This window comes from Carettochelys insculpta, chromosome 12 (genome assembly GCF_033958435.1).
Source record: "Carettochelys insculpta isolate YL-2023 chromosome 12, ASM3395843v1, whole genome shotgun sequence".
Lineage (NCBI taxonomy): Eukaryota > Metazoa > Chordata > Testudines > Carettochelyidae > Carettochelys > Carettochelys insculpta.
The window spans coordinates 40,375,937-40,392,883 of NC_134148.1; the positions used below are offsets into that span (position 1 = coordinate 40,375,937).

At 43.1% G+C, this 16,947-nt stretch overlaps 1 protein-coding gene across 6 annotated transcripts in view; it reads right to left on the reverse strand.

Moving 5' to 3' along the window:
- Nucleotides 1–16,947, reverse strand: part of MEGF11 (multiple EGF like domains 11) — a 442,774-nt gene that overhangs the window by 31,834 nt on the left and 393,993 nt on the right. For 3 of the 6 annotated variants that reach the window (XM_075006968.1, XM_075006970.1, XM_075006967.1), the window contains one exon: nt 15,229–15,347. The exons of 2 other annotated variants lie outside the window; for them this stretch is intronic. In XM_075006968.1, the coding sequence (XP_074863069.1) occupies nt 15,229–15,347 (119 nt within the window). Of the gene's footprint in view, nt 1–4,320; nt 4,388–15,228; nt 15,348–16,947 lie in introns of all 6 variants that reach the window. One more of the 6 variants, XM_075006971.1, reaches the window with a different exon arrangement.

Here is a 16,947-nt window from a genome sequence, read left to right on the forward strand (position 1 = left end):
TGATTCTGTTGCAAAAAAAGCAAACATGATTCTAGGATGCATTAACAGGTGCGTTGTGAACAAAACACGAGACGTCATTCTCCTGCTCTACTCTGCGCTGGTTAGGCCTCAGCTGGAGTATTGTGTCCAGTTCTGGGCACCGCGGTTCAGGAAGGATGTGGAGAAATTGGAGAGGGTCCAGAGGAGAGCAACGAGAATGATCAAAGGTCTAGAGAACATGACCTATGAAGAAAGGCTGAAAGAACTGGGCTTGTTTAGTTTGGAAAAGAGAAGATTGAGGGGGGGGACATGATAGCAGTTTTCACGTATCTAAAAGGGTGTCATAAGGCAGAGGGAGGGAACTTGTTCTTCCTTGCTTCTGAGGATAGAACAAGAGGCAATGGACTTAAATTGCAGCAGGGGAGGTTCAGGTTGGACATTAGGAAAAAGTTCCTAACTGTCAGGGTGATCAAACACTGGAATGAATTGCCAAGGGAGGTGGTAGAATCTCCATCACTGGAGATGTTTAAGAAGAGGTTAGATAGGTGGCTTTCAGGGATGGTCTAGAAAGTGCTTGGTCCTGCCATGAGGGCAGGGGGCTGGACTCGATGGCCTCTCGAGGTCCCTTCCAGTCTTACTCTTCTATGATTCTATGACTCTGTGATTCTAAGGGTGCTGGGCCAATTCTGTGCAATCCCACCAACAATACTGCATAAGGAAAGCTCACCTGTTCCTGAACTGCTTCCTTTCTATTGAGCCTAAAGCAGCTCCCGTTAAAATCAATGGAAAGACTCACTTTAACAGGAGTTGGAGTGGGTCCTTGATTGTACATGTAGCATTTGTTAATGCAGTGGGTGGTTATTAGTCTGTATTCATGTGTTCATCCATTCTTACAGAACTCTGTCCCATGTTCAGCTACCAATGGGTAAGCTGTTGTGAATCCTTTCCACAATGGGATTATTGCCTGCATTTTCATCATTACTGAACTGGGCTTGAATCAAAATGAAGAAACTGTTCCTTTGCCCATTGCCCTTCCCTGTTATGGTCAGTCCTTTAGATGGGAAACTTGAAGCATGCTCTCAGATAACACTTCTTTCTCCCGTTTCTACTAAGAAAAATGGGAAATGACCCATGACCCAGCAAAAACTGATGTTGCAAACAAGTAACTGTGGGCAATCCAAAGAAAAGTTGCTTCCCAAAGGTGTAAAGGCTTCCAGCCTGCCAGGACAATCTGAATTGCAGAACCCACAAATACTGAAGATTTATTGAATAGCTTTCCTGAGAGTGACAGGGAGAAGGAAAAAAAAGGCCATCTATGGTTCTGTTTTGTCATCTACACATGAAGTTACCTTCCTTTACTATGTGCTTAAATGGCAGCAGAAGACAGTATATGAAAATTCCACTGGCATGCATGGCAGGTCCAAAATGCATCCCTTGGTCCTTCCAGTGCTATGTATTTACACACATAGGTAATTTGTTTCCCAGGTTATTGGCCCAAGTAAGGATGAAGAACTGTAATTTTCAAAATGGCTTAACACCTGAATATTTCTGAGTCAAACTCCAAAGATGGTGTCTTGATATGACCTTATTTTGTGGAATTTGTGTTTATAATAGTTACAAATTTCTAAGCTGACTGTGAGAGCCTTATGAGATGATACTTTGGTCTGGTAGTTCTGAAAAGACACCTCCCTCCCCTTTTCCCCTCATCTAAGCACCCTTCTCTCAGCAAGTGAGCAAATGAGATGGGTGGTGAAGGAGCCAGGAGAGGAATGGGGAAAAATGAGCTTCCTCATCCATGGTGGTTGGTCAGCCATGAATATCTTCCCACGTTCTACTTAACTTACACATTTACTAGATCTGGTGCTTTTATGGGACACAATAAAGGAACAGCTCTCTGTCACCATCTTTTGGCCAGTGTATGGTTTTGGGATCAGGATGCATCATTCAGCTCTACAGGAAGAAGTTCAATTTGCACGTTACTTCCTGGAAGGGCTAAGAAAAACAGTTGTGATCCAGAAGCTGAGATTTTCACAGTTCAGGGTGAATTTGAGAAGATGGGCTGATTCTGTGACTTCTGTTGCTTAAAGCAGCAGTATTTTCAAACAAGAATCAGCTCATTTATTCATGCAAAAATGGCCTTGTTTTTGGGCAAAAACCTCAATATTTTTAACACTAGGCTGGGTGAGCATCAACTTCCATCCTGAAACTCAGAGAAATTCACGTATATTAGAATAAGGTTCCGATGAAGCCACATTAGCGCGTGACCGGTTTCGTTCTTATTGGAACTCATCAGACGTGCGTAAACTGTTGTCTATAGCGCTATAGACAACAGTTTACGCACGTCTGATGAGTTCCAATAAGAACGAAACTGGTTATGTGCTAACTTGGTTTCATTGGAACCCTATTCTAACAAATACAGTCAACCCCGACGGGGGCGTGCTTACAGTTCACTCTCTTGTGAATGTAGCACACGTGGCCAACAGTTGTTGGTCCATTTATCCAGGGAAAGCGATCAATTCAACAAATCTAAAATTCATGTATTTTATTCTCCTACCATGTGAAACTGAACATTTTATGAAAAATTCTGTCTAAAACAAGACATATGGACTAGAAAGTGCAATGGAAAGAAATCGTACCTGTTTCCCCCCGAGATCTCTTGCTAATCCACTCTGCATTACTGAATGTCACTCTTTACATATCTAAAGGCACCAAGAAACGTATCTGCTAAAAAATTGCAGGTATGCAACCAGTTCTGGGATACAGGGGCTACAAGAGGCTACAAGGAAATGAAAACAGTGTTTGCAGAAGTAAAGAAAAAACTAAGATGAAGACATATTTTGTGAAGAATTTGTGTGTTCTCTGCACTATCTACATAGGACAGGCAAATGCACATTAGCACAGCAACAACAGCTCCATGAATTACCATGCAGATGAGCACATCAGTGGCTGGTGATGCAGAAAGCTTTGCATTGAAATCCTACTGATTTGTGATTTTCCTGAAGCAAGAATTGAAAATTACATTGGTCGATGGGGTAAGCATTCCTATCCTCAGTGCCACTACAGCACTGGCTAACCATGGGAATGACGACAGGGGGAAAGGCCCAGCTGTGTTTCACATTCACTCCGCTGCCTGGTGTGTGGTGAGATATCTCCTAATTCTACTTTTTACTAGGTTTTCTGCACACTTGATTTCCAGCAAGATTTGAGCAGCCCTTTACCTCGCAACTTACTAGAGGTAGAAGCAAATGCTTTCTGCCATGGCCAAACTACATTTCTGGTGCTCAGACAGGGCAGCTTCTGAGTGACATACAAAGCATCACATTATAGCTGCCTGGAGATACTAGCTACTAAAACCATGTCAAACTCATGCTGGGGAGTGGAAACGAACATTGGGTCTGATTCACTGTTGCTTCGTACATCCTGGTGATGCAAAGCAGATCTAAAATTGGCCATTGGTAGACAGACTGGGCTGTAGTAACTGCTACCTGCACCCCTCCTTTCCAGCTACATGCATCAGCGGGAATTTTCCTGGGTGAGGCCTGAAGGGTTCCCAATTTATTGACAAATTTACGCAGAAAAGGGGACCAGAAATCTCAACATGAATGAGTTTCAGTGTTCTAAGTTACTTCCAAAAAGACATTCCCCATTCATCAGCATTTCTTAAACTGGAGGCCAGCTGGCCTGCTGAACAACTCCTGCCTCTATCTTCCATCCTCAACTTCACCCGCTCCCTCCCAATGCCTCCTGGGGCCAGTGGCTAAGGAGGGCTCCCTATTTGCACTGGTTCCACATGAGTCCTGGAAGCAACCACCAGATCCCTGCAGCCCCTAGATGCAGAGGTAGCTCTGCATTGCCCTGCCCCTCCCTTGCAACTGCTGGCTCTGCAGCTCCCATTGGCCAGAAACTGGCCAATAGGAGCGTTGGGGGCAGTGCCTGTAGATGTAAGAGCAGCACACAGAGCCTCCCTGGGCACCCCTGCATCTAGAGATTACAGGAACCTGGCAACTGCTTCTGGGAGCTGCAGTGAGCACTGCGAGGACCCCGAACCCGATACTCTTCAAAAATAGGAGTCTTTGGGCTGCTAAAGTTTGAGAACCACTGAATAGCTCAATGGGGTTCAATAGCCCCAACCAGAAAACCAGCCTGTCTCTTCAGTTTCTGCGCGGTGTGGTCTGTGGTAAAGAAAACTACTTTCAAGTCTAAATCTATCCCTGCTAGCAGCTCTTTTACTGAAATAAAGTCAATGCCAACATTACTGCTAGTACCTTTGCAGATGACTGAATGGGATTTGGAATTCCTCTAAATTCTACTTAAACAGTTACATTGTTTAAAATTACTGACCTAGTTCATTCAGATAGGTGTAGGGTCTCCAGTCTGCAGTTTCTTTGTCAAGGACTTTGTTACTGAGCTGTTCAAAAAGTATGACAATGGGTTAACACTGAAACAAACAAAACCAACCCTGCCACCCAAGACCAAGACCCAACTCTGCCATTACCCCCAAATGGTACATGAATATGACTTCTGCCTCATTGACATAGTGCTTTTATAATGATAGTTTGAACGTTTTTAGCTACCATATGGGAAAAATCACAAAGGAAGGCCACTTTACTAAGCAACGTACACAAGCATGCTGGAAAAATGCACCACTTCCTAGGGCAACCATTAATTATGAATCAAATGTTTGTGCAAATGGAGAGACACACTGGCAGCTTCAAAGTAAATGATGAAGCTGAATATATTAAAAAAACCCTACATAAGCATGCAGGCACAAGCTACTTGGTGCAAGAGGGGATTTAATTACCCATCGATATATTTAGATAGCTGCTAAAACTGATACAAGATTTCTCACAATTCAAGGAAAACAACACCAGAAGAACAAGGCATGAAGCCACAGGCAGAACTGCCAACAAAATCAGCAGGAAGTCCAGGACTTCCATCCATGCACCACTGCTGGAAAGTTTTATCTTAGATTCTGGCATCTGGGTCATGCCATGTGCATTTTATCTGCTCTGACACAGCTGGCTTCTGTGTCAGAGCAGATAAAGTCAGAAAGAACAACAGTCCATGCTGCCAGCCACAGAAACCTGCAACGCCTGGTAAAGTCTGCTACTGTATGAAGCACATTAGCAGTATATTCTTGAGTATGCTGCCATTTCTAGAAGAGTATGGCAAGCTAAGCCGAAGAAGGGCTTGACTAGCAGTTAGCCAGAAGCGCTGTTGAGAGGGCATTGCAGCGAACCAATTGGCCACAAGCAGCACTGAAGAGCCCGGCATTTATTTGAGGCATAGCCACCCTAGCACGGTTCTGGGGTGAGCAATCTGAACCAATCACTGAGCTGGTGTACAACTCTCTCCTTGTATGCTAATCTATGCAGAAGGATTACGATACAATCCCCACAATGGGAGGATTGGAAGGAAAGCATATTTATGCATGCTGGTGTTTGTGCGGGGCTCATTCTGTCAGTGCGCCTTCTAAATGTATTAATCCGGGCAGAATAAATTTTGTTATGTGCACCATGGCATGCAAGGATGTGCACCACCAATAGAAGCACATGCTGCCCGCTGTGGGTGCTCTGCTAATCAGCTAGTTGGCACCTGAATTTCTCCTGCATGGCCACCCAAGTGCACAGTTTTCAGGGAACACTGGTCTCTGTACACAGAAGTTAGCACTACTGAATTTATAGACTTCGCATTTCGAGCCCAAGTGGCTATGGACAAACAGCTCTTGCAGGAAGGGCCAGCAACTTGCTGGCTTAGACCTGTCCAATAAAACGTCTAATCAGAAAATGATAATTCACTGAAACCAAAACTATTACAAGGAAAAGGGCTGTTTTGACCAATCTCCTGGTTCGCAACACTTTTTGAAATGTTTTTGAAACCTGTCAATCATCCCATTTCAACTTTTTTTTGAATGAAAATTTTGGGATGGTTTTAAACTTCCCATTCATTAACATATATATATATATATATATACATACACATACACACACACACATACATATAAAGGCAACTTAAAACCTTAAAGTTTAAAAGGTCAGAATCAAAACTTTTCAAATAACCTATCTGAAATGTCTCTGGAAAGATCATTTGCAAGGCTTTTTGAGATGTTGACAGATCTGTGGACAGGAAATTTTTTTTAAACTTTGAAAACTCTCATGGGATGGGAAAAAGGTTTCTTGCCCAGATCTGGCAGTTATCTACTTCTTGCAACTGCCTTGTTACAAAACACATTTACTTTCCATGCTACAATGTTTTTGCCATTCCAATAGTTAGAGTAGATATATTATGGTAAATTTCCAACTGCAGACCATGAATCCTATGTGTAAGTGTCTTGTTTTATTTCATACGCAGAACGAAAGCCACCCCCAACTAAATTCTTGTGTACTATAGGATATTCTCTGGTGCATACTGAACTGTATGTAATGTGCTTAAGGCTAAGAGATTACTCAAGAAATGCATATGAAGTGGCACTTCAATTGCACTATCTGAAATTCACCATTCATAGTGAATATTCCCAGTGCAGACCAGAACTTCACATGGTGCTGGGCAAGGGTTCCTAGTGCCATAGTGAGATGAGAACTGTGCAAATCTCAAACACGCTGAATGTGTTTTCCATGTGTTTGCACCACCAGAACTTCACTTTGTGCTGGGTTTTAATGGATCCAAACTTCCATGTAAATTCCATTGGAAACTGCCCAGCTTCCTCTGCTCTCAGCACAAAAATGTTCCACACCACTGTTCTGATGGGAAAACATGAACTGGCTTTGCTTAGGAACGCCCCTAACTCATGGCTGAATTTGGAGCTAGAAGCAGCACACGGAATCAAACAAGAACATCAGGGGTTGGGGCTCGTTTCTAGCCTTGCACGCAGCTCTGTGTTGGTGCTCTTCTCTGGCAGTGCAAGGTGTGCATGGGCAGTTTTACTGATGAGACTTAGCCTACAGAAGTGATTTCTGCATGGCTGTAATAGAGGCTGTGGCTCCGGCAGGTTTAAAACAATTGGTGCAGGTGAGAAATGAACAGTGGAGCCATTTAGCACGAGTGCAGCTTGTGGTAGGGAACAAGGCTAATATGCACAGCAACATCACTTCTTGCAGCTGCTGCTGTGGAGAGTGCAGTGGCCCAACCCCTGCTGCCATCCCAGGCCCCTTCCCCCAGTGATCCCTGGGGTCACCCTGGTTCCTGTGCTTTTGGGGGGCCCATGGAGACTGCCCCAACCACCCTATGGACAGGACAGTCCCACAAAGTGAGGTCCTCCAGGTAAGCAGGGCCGCCTAGGGGGGATAACCGGGGGCCCTGGGGCCAGAAGCAGGGTTCACGCCACTGCATCCCTGCAGCCATGGGAAGCAGAGCAATACAGCAGCCTGCTCCACCCCACCATCTCCCAGCCAAGTCGCTTCGCTTTGAGAGGGAAGCTGGGCAGCCCAGGTGGGAGATGGCAGGGTGGAGCCGGCTGCTGGATCCCTTCCTGCAGCTCCTGCTGCTGTGAGGAGGGTGGTGACCCCACTCCTGCTGCAGCCCTGTGTCAGGAACCCAGAACCTGCCCCCAGGTCCCATTGTTGGGGAAGGGGACTTTGGGAAAGGGGAGCAACAGAGGCAGGAGAAGACAAAGCAGGGGTGGGAAGAGGCAGGTTAGAGCTAGGGCTTGGGGAAGGGGTGGAGTGGGGGCAGGGCAGAGACAGAGAAGGGCCTGGGGTGGAGGGTGGGGTTGTCCAAAACCACACACCCCTGCAGGGATGGCCCTGTTCCCAGATCCCTTTCGGCTGCACTGCTTCCTAGGCAGTCATTTCCCATTTTGTATCTGTGTGCTCAGCATATAAAACGCAAGAGATCACAGCTCCTCATACACCTGTAGTACTGTAGTTGCCTAATTGCTGTCTACATCAGTGGAGTGAAAACAACCGTGCAGACATGCTACGCTGAGTTCCCACATCCGGAGTTATAAAGTGGGGACCTGTGTATGCAAAAGGGTACCTGGGCCAACAAATGCTGGTTGGCACAGCAGAATACGGGCTCAATCCTTCACAGGTGATTAAAAACCCATTGAACACGCAGACGACAATTTGGACTAATGCTAGAACACTAGATTTGAAGAAAAAGGACATCTAAGTCCTATTTCTTTTCTAATCTAACTGAAAGATATGTTCTAGTTCTACCCATCTATTGTCCTTGAAACAGAAATCAGGTGCACAATGATCCCAGTGTTCTCTTCTGGCCATAACGCTCACAACTCTATGGATCTTACCTTGGATAGAACAGGCAGAGCAACAGTAACCATGAATGTTGCTTTAAATTCTATCCTTTCAAATTATCTTTCTACAATGGTCCTGCTCTGCCAGCAAGGCTCAAATGTGCTATCAGCCCATTAGTCATCTCCCTGCCAGTCTCTCTGCTAACTCCCTCATCCCCAAAAGACAGACAGACGCAGAGACAAAGATTATAAACCTTCTGGCTGTGTGTGACATTTCTAATCACAGTCATTCTGCCTGAGAACAGTGGCGGGTGATTGTGCATGCTCGCGCCTCAGCTGGCTCCTTTGTGCATCTGAACTGCACTAATAGACAAGATGGGAATCGTTCTGTTTTTCTTCAGCATGTCCTTTTTCTCCCTCTAAACCACGGAAAGTACTGACTGGGGTGACCATATGCAGTGCGCAGAGATGGGGCAGTCATAACACAGATGAGTAGCAATCAATCACTGTGAAAGCTTTGCAGCTAGGCGTGTAAGGATTAGATTTGTTTTGGTAAATGTCAGCTTCACAGTACACACACACTGATGAAAAAACATTTCCATAGCTAATTGAAATTCAGACAGGCAAAGTATGACAATGCTGCTCAAGTACTTACTAGAGTTTGATTTAAAGATATTTGCTTTGGGTTTCTTTGACGTGTGAGGCTAACAATTTGTGGTTTTTCAGTGGTGGGTGAGGTAATAATTTTTATTAGACCAACGTCTGTTGGTGAGAGAGATACAAGGTTTTGAGCCACACAGAGCTCTTCTTCAGGCCTCTGGGGGCTGGGGCAAAGTGTTTCAGGCACAAGCAAGAGATCTCTAGTCACAGTCTGGATGGGTAGATAGCTCATGCCAATTACAGAAACTTCTATTACCTTTTATAGCTTAAAATCGTAACACACTTGTATATCCATGATTATCTGCTTTAACCTTCCGAACAACTCTCATTTCCTTTTCTTGTTTAAGTCATTTTTATATAGCTAATTATATGATTGGCGTGTCTTTGGCATGAGATCTAAGGTGCAATTGAAATGAGGCAAGTAACAAGTCCTTTGTGATCTGAATACTCCTGTGGATTTTGGTAATAAGGGACCATCTATTACAAAGGTATGCTCAGCTGGGCTGGTAAAACAGATTGGAATATCCAAGGGGGACTGTCTGTGGCTCCAGGTTAAGGGTGTTGTAGTGACTGAGTAGTTTTCACTTGATAATTGGTTAGTAAAATCTAAATATAGAAATAACAAAGCATTTGGGTCTGCCCTGAAGGCTGTCTAGCAACTCCCACTACCGCAGTCATTTTGTACAACTGTGAACATTTAAAAATTCAAAACCAAGGGAAATTTTAAAATGCTCTTTAAAAAGCCCTCATACAGTAGAGACTGGCACAGTTTCATGAACTCCAATGGGGGTCCCTTTTCTTTGTTTTAAGACTTTGCAGTAGCAGCACTGAGCAAGGAATGGTGATTCCTTATCCAGCTCCACCATTTGGGTGACATTTGTTAAAGTCACAGCGTTTCATTAAGAGCTTTGTTTTCCCAAAGTTTATGGTAGCATCAGATTTAAAAAAAAAATCTATGGATAATATCAATGGTCATTTTAAAACTTATACTGATTTACGCTGGTGGTGAGGCACGGTGGTGGGAAATTGTGGAGAGACTCAGAGAACAGTTGTTTAATGGCAGTAGACATTGAGATTCAAAAGAAAAACTTATAACTGTTAGGATATGATTTGTTCACATCATGTCTCAGGCTATGGTTACACCGACCCGAACCACCAGCAGCAGTATGCAAACAGACAGTCTTGAAAATGCAAATGGATGCTCATTTGCATATTCACTCAGTGGCAGATGCTGCTGCTGGCACAAAAAAAGCTGTGTAAATGTAGTTCTGCCAGCGAAACCCCTGCTTTGTTGGCAGCCTCTTATGCCTGATCTTTTCCCAGGTGTAAGATGCTGCTGACAAAGGGGGCGTTTCACTGGCAGAACCACATTTAGACAGCTTTTTTGGGCTGGCAGCAGTGCCTGCCAGTAAGCAAATATGCAAATGAGCACCCATTTGCATTTTTTGAGACCATGCATTTGCATACTGCTGCCGGCAGTTCGGGTCAGTGTAACCATATCCAAAATGTATAAAGTAAACATCCTTAAATCAAACCCTCAGTTCTCAAGCTTAATTTTTCTTACTTTCCCTATTGGTATTGTTTTTATCATCATCAGTGGAAATATTTTTTGTTGATTGGTTTATGTGTGTATATAATGTTTACTGACACTCAAAAAAAAATCGAATCATTGAATCATTCCAGGCTGGCTTATAACTCGGTCCACCAACTGAAAATGGACATGAAAAGCTTTGGACCAGAATTGATTGTTAAAAACTGAAATAGTTTTGGACCATTTCTGAGTTTTTACAATGCAATAACTGCATGGAGGCCTGATTACAACCATCTTTTCATACAATGGTAAATTATTCTCTGCCAACTGGAATATTCTTTTAATCTTCAGTGCAGAGCAATGGATTTTTGAATTTTCTTTCCTTACAGTAAATTTTCCCAGTGTTAAAGCCTAGTGTATAAACTTGTACAGGTCAAACCTCTATAGTCCAGCACCCTTGGGACCTGACTAGTGCCAAATGAGAAAATTTGCCAGACTACGGGAGGTCAATATTGTGTAGTGGCATTACCAACACTTTCACTGCTTACTAGGCTCTGAGAAGACATTTAGGGGTGAATCAGAGCTAAATAACAGCACAGAATACTGAGAGCCAGGAGTGGTGGCTGTAAACAAACTTTATGGGACCACAGGAAACTTGGCCACACTCATGATAAGTGGTCATCTGGCTAACTAAAACCATGCCAGATTACAGATGTTGTCGGACAAGAGAGTGCCAGACTAGAGAGGTTAAACCTGTGTAAGGCTGAAATCTTGTTCTTATCTGAGCAAAAGTTTGCTGAGATCAATGTGAGTGTAACCTCAGTATCAGTGTCACTATCTGGCTACATGCCAGACAGCTTAGAACGATCTATCCAACCATTTGCAATCTGACAAGGATGGAATTTTCAAAGACACTTAGAGTTAAGCAGCTAGCTCCCTTAAGGCACTGGTCCTATGCCAGAGACACCAATGGGAGTTTAGCTATTGATTTTTCATAGCAGCATGATCAATCCCCTAGACGACTTTCAGAGTTCCAGTCTAAGTTTCTGTACAAGCTTCAGAGGACCAAGGAAACAGCAGATTGCTGTTCCACCTTCATAGTTTTCCTTCCTTTCTTTGGTAAATTCTAGTCACAACTAGTTTAAGGAGGGTTTTTTCCCTCAACAACTTGATTTTAAGAGTGTTCTCCGGTCAGGTTGCTTCCAGAGACCTGGGTTTTGCAATGTCCAATTTTATGTGAAATTTTTGGTGGAAATTACAAAGGGCTGTAACAGTTGAGGAGAAATCAGGAGTCTGAGATGGAGGCTGCAGCACTTCAGTCCTTCCTCCCAGGAACAGTCCAAGTGGAACTCAATGGGAGGTTTTGTTCTCAGCACATTTAAAAATTTGGGGTCAGGGGAAGAACATGAAGAATGGAGCAATAGAGTTAAATACCCAACTTTATTCATCCCTACTGGACAATTTTGGCCCAGCTAATTTATGGCACAGTTGCAGCAGGAAAGTTAATACCAGGGATAAACTTGAACCCAAACCAGCACATCCTGAATCATTATTCTAACTTGATAAAGACCAGCAACATGACTGGTGCTGTATAAGACCACAAAATATAGTCCCTGATTAGAGGAGCTAACAATCCAGAAGACCAGTACAGACAACACAAGGGTGAAATTCTGACCACATGGAAGTCAATGGAAATACTGTTATTGATTTCAGCGGCAGGAGAATTTGTCTCAAGTAGTCCAAGGAATTTGACTAGTGACCTCACTTATCAAAGAAAGGTGAAAATGTAGTGCAACGGGGTATGCGATGGTCACACCCTGTACTGAGGCGCAGAGGTTTTCTGGTTTCTCACTCTGGAGCTAGGGGCTAGGATCCTGCCCATGGAGGTAGAGCTGTTCTGCCCCTTCATGCTGGCAACCAGACCAGGCTGTCTCTCTCACTGAACTCACACTGCAAACTTCAGGGCTAGTTTCACAAGCTGCAAGGCCCAAGCAACTGACAAGCTCCAAGTTGGCAAAAGGGTAAATCAGAATGCAAGATGCCTTTCTCTCTGATCCTACTGTTGGAGAAACACGAGGGTCTAGCAATACTTCTCTTTCTAGTTTTACTGTCAGAAAAGGAGACAGGCTGGTCTCTCGGACTGAAGTCTGGCATGCAACGCCCCAAAACGGGTTGCTAATGGCTACTTGCTTTGCTTCTGTTTAAAGTCAACCCCACCTACCTTGGTTTTCTGTCAACCTCCTGACCTCCCTCATGCTCAGTGAGACTGACTTTCTGCTGCTGCAAGCTACACTGAGTGAGGGGGTTGGGGGAATGGCAGGGAATGACTGACAACAAGGACATTGTACAGGAAGTGAGGGAGGAGAGGAAACAGGCGAGAGGAGGACATAGACAGGACACAGGTAAAGAGGTAATAGGGAAACGGAAACAATAATAAAAGGGAAGAGACAATAGGGAGCAGGAAGGGGAGGAAGGAAGAAACATAAGATACACGAGGACCTCAACATTCGTGGGCGTTCTGTGTTCAGAACCCTCGTAAATATTGATTTTCATGAATGGGGTTGGGAGTGGGGGCTCAGAGTCCTGGGAAGCAGGGGCCGCTGGTGCTCCCTGCCCCGGAGCCCGGGGGAAGTGAGGCCATTCGCGAATAACTGAATTCGCGAATGTGGCACTAGCGAATGGCAAGCCCCTACTGTGCTGATAGTGTAAGGAAGGAGGAGGTGGGGAGAGAGACACGGCACTACAGAGAAAAAGAGTTTCAACACTGGACCAAAATTTGCTTTTCCCACTGTCCCCTCCTTTTGCCCCTCCACCCACGCTGTCCCTTTGCTCTCTTATAAGGAAATCACAGAACAGCTCCAGCTCAGTCCCTCAAATCCTGCATCTCTGAGAGTATAGGGAACATGTTTATAAAGCTAAAATACTCTGCTCTAGGCAGGCTCAGCATCCCAGGGAATTCCTGTCATTCTCTTCTCACACTTTTTTTGTGCTCTGTTCCCGGATCTGTTGTGGCCCCAGCCCGTGATGTAAATAGACATGTACTCCAGTACAAAGCATAAACATTTCACTGTAGAGAGCAAGGACAGCATTGGACAAACTGATCAGGAAATGAAAATCATTAAGGTAGCCACTATGGGCTCTTTTCTCTTACTTGTCTAGAACACTGCACAGAGAAGCTACATGTTAGAGGCCGTCCTCACTAATATGATGCTGTAGCACAGTCTCATGAATAAGACAGACAATGGGAACCTACAAAAAAAGCCGGGCCATACATTTTGATAAGTATTCTAAGAAAAATATAAAGTCCGTTGTTTTTCCTTTTAAAACACCATGACAACCTTTGAATTGACTGGCTCACAATGGGCAGTAAAGGAAAAGAAATGGTTTCCAGTCTGGTCTAAAACACTTTTTGAGTCTTACTCCTTTCCAGCTGCTGAATATTTTCAGAGGCGAGGTGACAAGCTGGCACTTCAGGCTGGGAAACCAAGCAAGGTGCGTGCTTTGACCTTTTCAGAATTCATTGTGACTATTTCAGAAGGCTTTGCTGGGAAGGCTCATACTCAGAAAGATGAACCTCAATTTTGACAACAATTAGAATTTCCACTTTCAATCTGGGGTGCAAAAGTGCATAATGTAGGGAGGGGTGTCTACATGCAAATATAATGCACATTTAACAAAAATCAATCTACTGAAAAGGGAGTTCCATTATTTACATACCTGCCTTAACTTTTCTCAGCAAAATCTGTGGGGCCAAATTTTCTGTTATGTTGGAGTAAGATTTGCTTTTAGCAGACAGGAGAGAGGATGAGTGGAAGCATTTTGCCTCTCCTTTACAGTAGTAGAACTCTTTTTTCCTTAATAATGCCCTAATGACGAATGACCTAATGCAGTTGGAAGAGCTACATTTGGATAAGAGTGGCAGATCACAGCATACCGTCACTTTCTGAACAGATGTCCCCAATTAAATCAATTACAGCTTTTTCTTAAAATAACTGATTGCTTCATATGGCCCTACAGAAAGAAGAACAAGCAGTCCTGTGGCACCTTACAGACTAACAATTTTATTCACTATTTAATTATAATAAATCTAATATATTAATTAATAAAAATTGTTAGTCTGTAAGGTGCTACAGGACTGCTTGTTTTTTGTTTTGTTTTGCTTCTTTGTTTGTGAAGCTACAGACCAACACAAATACCCCTCTGAGACTACCTACAAGAAGATTTATTCTCACCACTGAACAGTGTCTAAATCTCATTTCCAAGATGTCATATTCTGAACTGCTTAATTACAGTCCAGCTGAAGTCCATGAGTCAGGGTACTATATCAGCCCGAAAGAACCCCTCCTGAGCATCAGCGAGCATCCACAGCGCTGCTGGCATTCCCTTAGAAGAGCACAATGTTCACCAAGGGTCAAGTAACTTTTTGCAACTTTCATTTACATCTGGGTATTCTGCCCAGGTATTGATCAGTTACACATCTAATACTGAAGTTATATGGATTACTGTCTCTATGGCTCATTAATTTACTTTTGTTCTATTAAGAAGTGGATATTTAAATTGAAATAAATGACAGTACAGCTATTTATTGATTTTTCCATGAAGTTTTAAACTTAGTTGGCTAAAATGTTGTGGTCTGTTGCCCCATTGTTGCACATGCTGAAGCACCAGTTACCCTGCACAGAGATCATACAGATACACCTATGGGACAGCAAACCTTTTTTGTGCAACGTAGGCTGGAGCAGTCGGATTCTTCATTATTCAAATGTTTAAATCAGGCAGGGAGAAAGCAGCAGTCAAAAGACATTACTTTGGTATATTTCCTTGAACTGACAAGTACATTGCTACAGTGGGGTGTGATAATATCTACCTTACTGGAGCTGTTTCCATCCAGATTATTGGTAAAGAAGCGTGAAGTCACACCACATGACAGAGTATGGTAGCTTGGATTGGAAAAACAATGTACACTGCCGCTACCTTGAGATACATCTGGGAAGAAAACAAGTCATCACAAAATACTTTGGAAGCCATAAAGATACTGTGGAAGTTGCAAATGGGTAATACACTTTAGAAAGATGAGGTTCCAGAAACTGATAAGCAAACACTACAGGTTGAACATCTTCAGTCCGGCATTCTTGGGACCTGACTGGTGCTGACGAGATAATCTGATGCACCATGGGAGGTCATATTGTCTACCAATATTACCAACACTTCCACCGCTTACTGGGCTCTTAGGAAAAATTACAGCTAAATAACAGCACAGAAAACTGAGAGCCAGGACTGGTGGCTGAAAACAAACTTTATGGGATCACGGGAAACTTGGCTACACCCATGATCAGTGGTCATCCAGCCAACTAAAATCATGACAGATTACAGATGTTGTCCGAGGAGAGAATGCTGGTCTAGAGAGGTTCATCCTGTAGTAGATATAGCATAAATTTCCAGGTCAGTTAAATTTTCTTGTATAGTTTAATCTAAGGATGGTACAGAGTTCTTTACCATTAACATAAAAACAATTACAAATCAGTAGAAAAGCAAAATATTTAAGGAATTCATCGTTTTTAATCTTTCTGAAGATCACCAATACAAAATAAAACTATTTTCTGGTAGACAAATTGCATTATATGTAAAGGTCAAATGCAAAACTGGGAGAATGGCAGGTCTATTACACAGGTTCTTCTATAGATTAAACCATCCAACAGTCAATTAATGAAAATCATCATACTTATTTATAAACATTTAATTATTACAATAAGGGTATAATATTAGGAAGCAGGGTCTTCTAAGTGTCCATATCAATGGGTTAAACACATTTTTAATAACAGCCTTTGACCAAAAGCTTTAAGGAAGGCGTTCCATACCACTGAAAGGCAAACATCAGATTGTATTGGTGAGTTAAAGGCACATTTCTGTATTTCTTTTGTTAAGAACACACTTATTCACTGCAGAAAATATTCTACCAAGACTAACGCGGTGTCTATATCTGATGAAGTGCATCTCTCCCACGAGAGCTCATCACCTAATAAACTATTTTGTTAGTCTTTTAAGTGCTACAGGACTGCTTTTTTTTTTTTTGTGAAGATACAAACTAACATGGCTACCTCTCTGTATCTATACAGGCAGTGCTCCTGTAAACACCAACCAGACTGGATTTTTTTCCCAGTTTAACAGTAGATTGTTGAAATGTGCCTTTGAATACCCAAGGAAAGGATGATAGGTTAGAAAGATGAAAAAAGAAACAGCACAACAGGCAAAGCCCTGGAAAGAACAAAGGGATGAGTTGTATACACATGCGTATGTGAACATGTACTTTGCTCTGCTGACACCTTGTGGAGATCTAGTTTGCAAAGTAGCCACTTGTCAAATAAATGTCTTCACCTGAAATGTGCACATAACAGAAGTGCTAGGGCAGAATGACGAGTAAAGAGGCCGCCTGTGAACATGCCCTTTTGACCATGCAGACTTATCAATTTTTGCTTCTGGATCACCCAAAGCAATTCAGGGAGCATGTGACGGCAGCAAACAGAGTTTGGCTGCAATGAAGAGCTGCATTAACTGTGCTGCAACCTTTTAGTTTCAGGTATTTTGG